Consider the following 8,758-nt stretch of genomic DNA (forward strand, 5'->3'; position numbering starts at 1 on the left):
TGTGATGTCACAAATCATGCTGGTAGGCCCCGCCCCTTAAAATCAGATTTTCAATGAGCACAGAGAAACTTTCCACTTTCAGCAGATGAATGTGAAAACATCCTTCTAGAGTCAAACTCAACAACAAGAAGAGAAACCGATTTTTGACTGGAGGGGGACTAAAAATTGAATCCTGTGTGTTCCAATCTTAACCACTAGGTGCCACTATTGACTCTCTTATTTGATTGATCTGAGATCTTCAAGATGTGAAGGCAAAAACAAAGACTCAAATTAAAAGTTGCATCTGTTTAACTAGTCCAACTCTCTTGAGAATAGGCCCTTTTACAGCATGAAATAGTAGGCTAAACACAGTTGTTATTAATGACACTATTTAAGTTTCAGTCCATTTAGTGTAGCAGTGCCTTTCCAGCTAGTAAACATGCACAATAGCAGCCATCAGTATCATTGGTAACACCTATGTTTACCCTACTATTTCATGTTACTGCTGTGAAAAAGGTCTAATTGGGCAACAATAATACAAGGGAAATGTGTGCTTTTTCATGTCAGGGCCCATTTTAGTCCGAGATGTTTGTCCCTGTATTGAGATATTCTTCAGTATAGATTTCATTCTAGAGCTAATACATACCTCGGTTGTCTGAAAGCAGACTAAATACTTTCTAAATACTATCCAGATGAATGCAGATGTCTGAATTTTTGCTAGAATGTTCCATTTATAGTTTTTCTGCTCTGTTTCCCTGCCTCCCTTCAGACCCACTGAGCATGGACAGCCTCCAGTCGCTGTCGTCGGACTCAGCCACCCTGGCCATGCAGCAAGCCATGCTGGGAGCGGACGACTCCATGGACGGCACCGAGGAGGAGGACGAAGAGGAGGAGGAGGAGGAAGAGGAGGAAGGAATGGAAGAGGAAGATGAGGAGGAAGACGGGGAGGAGGAAAACGACAGGGGGAGGCAAATGTCCAGCATAGGAGGAGGGGGGAGGAGAGATCTGAGCATGGAGCACAGAGAGGAACTGGAGTAGTGGAATAGAGTATGAACTTTGACCTCAGTTGTCCCTCTCAGTTCGGCTATATTCAAACTCAACTAGGACGACTCAAATGCTAAGTGACTCTTGAGAGCATTTAAGGGTGTATTTCTCCAAATTCATCAGAGACTCTTGTGCAGAGCCACCATGGAGTCTAATTGGACACACCATGATCATGATTATAGAGGATGAATAATAGTTTACTGATGAATATGTGTTGTTTCATTTGACTATAGTATGTTTTCATGCAGTGAGCTCTTGAAATATTTGGATAGTAGCACATTTCTTTACTCTTCAGTCTGTTATCTGTGGGAGGAAATGGCACAGGAACTAAAAGGTTGAAAAGATTACTGCTGGTTTTAAATTGAGTACTGTTAGAGCGACAGAAAAAAAGATGATTATGTCCGGTGCTTTCAGAGAGCCATGACATTTTCAAGCTGTTTTGAATTCAGGTTAAAGTGAAGTGAAAAAGGAAATGCTAGACGGGACAATGAGGAGTGTTGAGTTGTTGCACAAGGATCCAAAAAATCTTTGCACAGTGAGAAGTTTTGACTTGTGAAAAACAACTGCTTAAAGGTTATATATAGAAATTCACTTGCCACTTGGTGTTGCACTAGAGCACCAGCATCTCAAACCAAAACAATGGGACAGAAACAAAATAAAACTTTTCAGTCTTTCCAACAATCACCAACTCTGGTTTTGTCAAATTAAACCTCAACTCACTAAGTTACATGTGAAAATATTCTTGATATCGTAATATAACTTGCCATACTCCATGCTCATTTTGCCTCTCAGAATATCCGTAATGTATCACATAGTAACTCCATTCAAAGTGCTTGTTTTGGCCACTGACAGACTCAGATTGTTATTCTAAACATCTGACAACACTAAGGAAAGGGTGCCTACAGAAATATTACATTTTCTTTAACCAGAAACAGCCGTAATTTTGCTATCGCTCACTACCTACGCTAATTGTTTTTACTAAAAAAAATAAAAACAAAAAAATGTCACCAAAAACATCTTTGTTAGTCTTTCCACTCTTCCAACAATCACAAACTCTGGTTTGATTCTGGTTTAAATCCTTAATTCACCAATGTAGATGATAAAAGCAGTTTCAGTCACTCTCCTCAGCTGCACAGGGAGCAGACCGGCTATGGAAACAAAGCACAGAGAGCGGAGGGAGTAGTGTAACGACATTGTCAGCTCAGGACACAATGACTCCACTGTAACTTTACATAGCAAATTGTTGTTGTTTGCTATATTAATGTTTCTCTATATATAACCTTTAATTGAATGTAATCTGTCTAAATATTTTGGCAGCATGAAATGAGTTATGAAAAGGGGCTATAGGTTTTTTTTAACTGTTCGTTTCATGTGACTCAAAGTAGGTCTCACTTTTCAACTGACAAGTCTGCACTTTAACTTTACAGTTAATGTGTCATTTCACTTCCTAAAATAAGAATGAGGAGTCAAAGGGAAAAAAAGGGTGTGATGCTGTCCAAATATCTGCAGAAGTGACTATATGTTGGCTTCTACTGCTGGGACATCATTCACGCCTTTTTAAATGACTCATAGGTTCTCAGGTCGAACAACACTCGGCATGTCTCTTCCTCATGAGTGCAACACTTGACTCATTGCTGCAGCAAACCTTTTTCGAGCATGACTTTTGAAACATGTTTTTTTCTTATCCCATAAGCAAAAAAAAAAAAAAAAAACTAGGAACCCAGTGTATACAGACTGCACATATAGTATGTATATTAGATTTTTCATATGTTTGCATTCTAGTGTTGAAAGTTTGCATATTTATTTTGTGTGGCCTCAGAGAGTAGCTCAAAGAACAACCTGACAATAACAGTTGCTTCTGCATATACTGTAGATTTTGCAAACTTTCTGAATAAGGCTAATGTATCAGCTGGTGGCCATGCACATACTTGACTTCAGCCGACAACTCTTAGAAAATTGCTTGTGTATTTTTGTGACCTTGGGGGATTCTGTCACAAAATAAGAGCATGGCGAGCACTGCCAAAACTGTCTTGCCCACATTACGAGAGAAATCACACCGAGGACGCACGGCCGATGACTTTGGAGTCCCAAAGCGACAGAGGCAATGTCGTTTACTGGCAAACTTTTTCAAGGAAGAGGACAATTTTGAAGAAAATGAGAAAGAGAGAATAAAAAAACTCAGCAGTTAAGGTCTCTTTCAATTTTATGTGAAGGATTTTGAAGAAACTGTGAAACAATTTCAGCTCTCTGTTTTGTACTAAAACACGAAAATGGAGTCGCTCGTTTCTAATGTGAAGATGTCTAGCAAAAGAAAAACAACCATGTTATATTGAATGTTCTGATTGTTCATCGTGAAGTTTGTTGCTCATTAATATTCTTTTCTCAATTGCTTTTTTTAAATGGATCTTCCAGAGCAAGTGACAGAAAATAGGGAATATTTCTATTTCATTTGTACACTTTGTTGTCATAATCTATTGTGTTTCAATAGACCAATTTTAATAATTAAAACATGTAAAGGTGATTTTGATTTGAATTTTGATTTTGAAATTTTATTCATGAGAATATTTAGAGCGCTAAACAAAAAGAAAAAAACACTAGGCAGTTAACATGATATTTGTTCCCTGATACACATAAAGAGCAAGACTGTGTGAACCCTCTCAGGCCCTGCTTCATTTTGACATATTTACAGATTACAGAGTTAGCGGTCTAAATATTGGTTTAACTTCCCTCGTTTTCCTGTCACCCACTGCTTACTGCTCTAGCCTGTGATTTAACTCGCAGGGAGACGCCAACCAAAACGCTCTCCCACCTTTTCAGCCAGCTACCATAAAAGAACCCAGTCGACCACGGGGTTTCAACTTCTGAAATGTGGGTTCTACTCCCGGGGAGTAGACGGTAATCACTCCTGTGGGAGTTTTGCTGCACAAGCTAAATTGTATTGTTTTCGCACCAGCTTGTACGCTTGTGTCTAATTGCATACTTGCATTATTTCTCTGCCCCTCTTTAAAAAAGGTCCATCTTTTTGCAGCAGCACTTATTAAATATCTGTTATTGTCTACCTCTGCTAACTTTCTCCTCTTTCAGCCATATTTTCTGGTAGGAGGAATTTTAATTGCAGAGGCTGTGTAGGGTTTCAAAATAATACTGTGTATTAGGAGTAGGCAGGGGCGTTTCTAGACATTTTTTTGACTGGGGGGCATTGACTGATGCAGGGGTGGCATGAAGTATGTGTCTCAGCTTTCCATTCATTTCCAATTTATGCAATTCCAATACTGTTCTTGGACTCCAGTTTGCAGAAATATTCAAATACACTAGACTAAAATAATGAATATATTTATACCACATGCAAAAAATGGCAAAAATGCTAGCACAGCATGGTTGGTACCAAATTCAAACAAAGATCACTGCAACAACAAAGACAGTGTGGAGTGGAACAGGTAAGGACAATGGGGTGGCACTTGGGGTAGCAAATCAGTCCCACCCTCTGGAAACGCCCCTGGCTGGGGGTAGGCAACATGTGATGAGGTGATATTTATAACCATGAGGTAGGAAAAGCTTTCATATGTGGGAGAAAAATCACTCAAATGATATAAAAAAAAAGCTTGCATGAGAACATTCTGCTATTATTCAACAAACAACTTTGTGTTCTGGTCAAAGGAGCAGAGTAGGCAGTGGCCCAGTCTGAGCAGTAAGAGCACCAAGTGGGATAAAATGTAAACATAATAATCTATCCCATACTGTAGCTACGGGGGTGATTTCATTTATCATGGGATGGCATTAGCCACTGCAGCAGAACGGGTAATGAATAATTTACTAGTGTATTTTGTTATTAATAAAGAGTCAGGTTGTTGCTGTATACGGTGGTTCACTTCAGGCCAGCAGGGTTCATTGTTCAGTGAATTTAATACTTAAAGATCCCCTCCTGTGCAAAGTTTGCCACTAGAGATGTGTTTTCACATTCCTTTACTGAAGAGGGAGCTGTCTGCACACTTCCCTAAATTCTGAGCTAGATTACGTAACAATTCAAATCAAGCCAATCACCAGCAAAGAAACCTGAAACCTCCAGTGCAGAGCGTACTGTCAGTGCCATAGACATATAAAAAATGGACATTGTGTCTCCACTTCTTCCCACTGTACAAAAATTAAAAATCAAAATATCTGAATACAGCAGCTGCTATCTTGCGCTGATGACATCATTCAGAGACAGAGTCATTCAGAGACAGAGTCTGCGCAGTAGTTTATTATTATTATTGTTTATTTTCATTTTTTAATTTGGCTTATCTACTACCAGGAGGCAGCAGGCTTTATGACCTATACTGCAGTCAGCCACCAGAGGGCGATCAAGATGTTTTGAGCTATTATGTTGTCCATCTTTATTTATGTTGATGGTCAGTACAGAGAGCATTAGCACTAGCACAGTGGAAGTTTTGACAGCTACCACAGTGTGCAACCGGACCCTGGAGCTTCCTTCCTCTATCTACTATGTAATAACAATGTGAACACACTGTAACATTGTAGCCATCGACAGTATACATAATGGACAGAGCTTCCAGGTCTGTAAAGCGAAGTGTCTTAAAACCTGCATTCTATGTTAAGGCCAACAGGGGGAGCTCCATTGGCTGCAATAAAAAACTGATGCCATTCACTCTAATGGAGAAATGAGCTGACTTCTCTCTTGATTTATTAGCTCAGTAAAAAGTTTCCTTATGAGTTTATGGTCTCAATTCCTAGTTTCTCAAGTTGTCTTCCATACAGCATGAATTGATTTGACCATAATTTACAAAATGGTTCATTTCGTAAATTATGTTCCAATTTAGATGGTAAAGAAGGGTATGGTTTTAGGCGTGGCTACCTTTTGTAAAATCGTTTCAGAAACATATTTTTGTGTACTCTTTAGCTGTAATACGAGAACGTATATGACGTACGAGTCAAACCTGCTCAGTCAATGAGCACAGCTCAACTTACAGTATGTCCCCTCCAGTGGTTCTCACAAACCATCATTGCAACGATCATAATGCCCAACTCAATGCTTCAAAACGTTACTCCACAATCAAATGGGGATGGACTGGGGTTGGGTATTATGTTGATGATTACATATAAGATAAGACACAGAGAGACTTTATTGATCCCACAAATGGGAAATTGATCATGATCATGATCACATGGTATGGAGCACAAACAAAATTAGAGATGTTGAAATACATTTCTTTTCTTTTCCGATAGCGATTCCGATACAATTGCGTGCATTGTGTATATACTACTAAGCCTGTATGATTGCTATCATTGTTGAATGGCCTGACTCAGGTTAAACCCTTTGTCAAAATCAGAATAGGGCAGGTTGTGACTTTGCTATCCTGGGGGAAAAAATGGACGGGACACTGCTGGGAAGTTGGTTTTCGGAGTTGATAAATTAGGCCTATGTAGTATCGGATCGGTGCACACGTGTACGTGCCGATAACCAATACCACATTTTGTATTGAAGGTATTGCTGATACAGAAATTGATATCGGAAAAACTGATAGCACAGGCAAGTACAGCACATTTTACCTAAACAAAGAAAGGACATTTAAAAAGGCACCTATGATGCGTTTCACCGAACGCCTGTCTATGGCGTCATATCTCTCTTCTATACCCCCTAACAACAGATATTCCATATTGTACCTTAAATTGCCTTGTTAACCCATCTTAAAACACACTTCATTCAAACTCAACAGAAACAAAATACAACTCACCAAAACCGTTTTGGTTAATCTTAATCACTGTTCTAACAAACACCAACTCTAATATCTCACTGAGTTACATGTAACAATATTCTGGCTTTACACACTGTTACTGCCGGTCTGATGTCTCTCTTGCTCCTCTCCCACTTTACGCCACTCCTGTCCCTGCCGTGTCTTTGTTGGTCAGTGTCAGAGTCCTGGTTGGAGCCGCATCATCCAACATCATCACCTTTGTACTGTATGTCCTCAAACTGATCAAAATCAACCCTTAATTCACTGGGTTTGATGTGAAAATATTTTGGCTCTACAGAAATGTCTATTATTACTATTTCCATCCTGTCTCCTGCATTGTTTTTCATTGTTTGAGGTTTGACTGGCGCTATTTGAAGTATGTAATTTTGTGTCATCCTCTTCTTTCCAGCTGGACAATTTGCGCCACCCACTGCTTATCTCATGAACTCCTAATATTCGTTGGTGGATGGAAACGAAATTTGGTTATTGAATTTTTTGCATTAAAAAGGTTCCATTCAGCAGCTCACTTTTGAATCTCAGATGTCAGAGGATCCTTAAACACACCAGCAATGACAGATGGTAGATTATGTATCTGCAGCAAATTTTACTTCTTAGTTTAATTGCAGAAACAAAAACTGCAGCTTGGCTTTATTCACTGTGTGCTTCTTCCAGCTGTGGCTGCTGTAGGGGTCAGTTAGATAAGATTCAGACAGCTCATCTACATGGCAAACTGCCCAAAAATACACTCACTCACTCACCTCAAGGCAAGAAGTTTCACTTAGCGGTTTTATTTTTTCTTCAGGTAGCTCAGTGTGGAAAGCCTTTTACTTCACACAAAACTTCTATCCAGAGAACGAGACGGTCTGTTTCCACACTCATGTCTGCTTCTGCACGCCGGACTATGTGACCTACCACAATCCTCCACTGCTCTTTGATCTCTCGAGGGACCCATCAGAGACCACACCGCTGACTCCTGACACCGAGCCGGCCTTTTACTCCATCCTTGCTGTGATGGAGGAGGCCAGGGAGAGGCATCAGAGGTCAGTAAAGCCTGTGGAGAGCCAGATGTCTGCATGGAACGTGATGTTGAAGCCCTGGCTGCAGCCCTGCTGTTCCACACTCAGTCAGCTCTGTCAATGCCAGGAGGACGAATAGGGTGTCATCAGGGCTACAAAAGAAGATAATGTCAGCGGTTAACAATGACAGTAAACTAGTAACATCTGTGACCTCAGAATACGGTAGCCAAATTACAACAAATATCTGTAAAACACAGTTTTTAACATTGAATACCATTGTCCCGGTTTTCACCACACTTTTTGGAATAAAAATTATAACTTTATACTTGTTTTCATTGCTTACATAGACGTTTATCATGTTCTGTCCCACTCATTATTAATTACAAATATAAAAACATAAACCATTCACAACACGTCTAAATTCAACTGAGTCTGATATGTATGTATGTGTCAATCAATTAATATGTCATTATCAAGGCTGTTGGTAGCTTATGAGTCATTTCTGACAGTATGCTAACAGCTGTCATGTCGAAGTGAAAGTCGTTTTCTTTTCTTTTTTGAGCTTTTTAAGCATTTAGATTTTTGATTCAATAATAGCAGTTGAATATTGACAGCGAATGAGGTGGGCGGGGGGTGACATGCAGCAGGGTCGCGGTCAGTATCGCAACAGGGCCACTGCAGTAAAGACTCCTGTGCCTACATGGGGCACGCTGTCTGGGCATCCCGAAAGTTGGTCTTTTCTAAAGAGCTCCAGGACGCTTACTCCTTTATAAAGTTTCCAGCAACCATAATGCTGCATTTATGTTGTATGTGTTGTTGAGAGGTTTGCTTGATCTGTGCTATGGGTTGATATAGTTGTCCCCCATCCTGATGAGGACACACATGTGCGTTTTCACATTCATCTGCTGAAAGTGGAACGATATTCTGTGCTCACTGAAAAAGAGACATACTTACAAATAGTCTGCTTAGAACAGTAATGTGTGTCTG

The 8,758-nt window shown here is 39.9% G+C and overlaps 2 protein-coding genes across 2 annotated transcripts in view; both read left to right on the forward strand.

Annotated features, from left to right (window-relative positions):
* The window catches only part of panx3 (pannexin 3), a 12,181-nt gene that overhangs the window by 1,042 nt on the left and 2,381 nt on the right, over positions 1–8,758 (forward strand). Inside the window, exons 3-4 of the mRNA XM_035666050.1 lie at positions 717–844; positions 7,558–7,835. Of these exons, the coding sequence (XP_035521943.1) occupies positions 717–844; positions 7,558–7,835 (406 nt within the window). The remainder of the gene's footprint in view (positions 1–716; positions 845–7,557; positions 7,836–8,758) is intronic.
* Positions 428–2,760, forward strand: LOC118331424 (homeobox protein PKNOX2-like). Its single transcript, XM_035666352.1, has one exon. It carries the CDS (start codon positions 676–678, stop codon positions 1,015–1,017), a length of 342 nt encoding a protein of 113 aa, XP_035522245.1. The 5' UTR covers positions 428–675; the 3' UTR covers positions 1,018–2,760.

The sequence above is a fragment of the Morone saxatilis genome, unplaced genomic scaffold (assembly GCF_004916995.1).
Source record: "Morone saxatilis isolate NCDOM2014 unplaced genomic scaffold, NCSU_SB_2.0 Contig20, whole genome shotgun sequence".
Classification (NCBI taxonomy): domain Eukaryota; kingdom Metazoa; phylum Chordata; class Actinopteri; family Moronidae; genus Morone; species Morone saxatilis.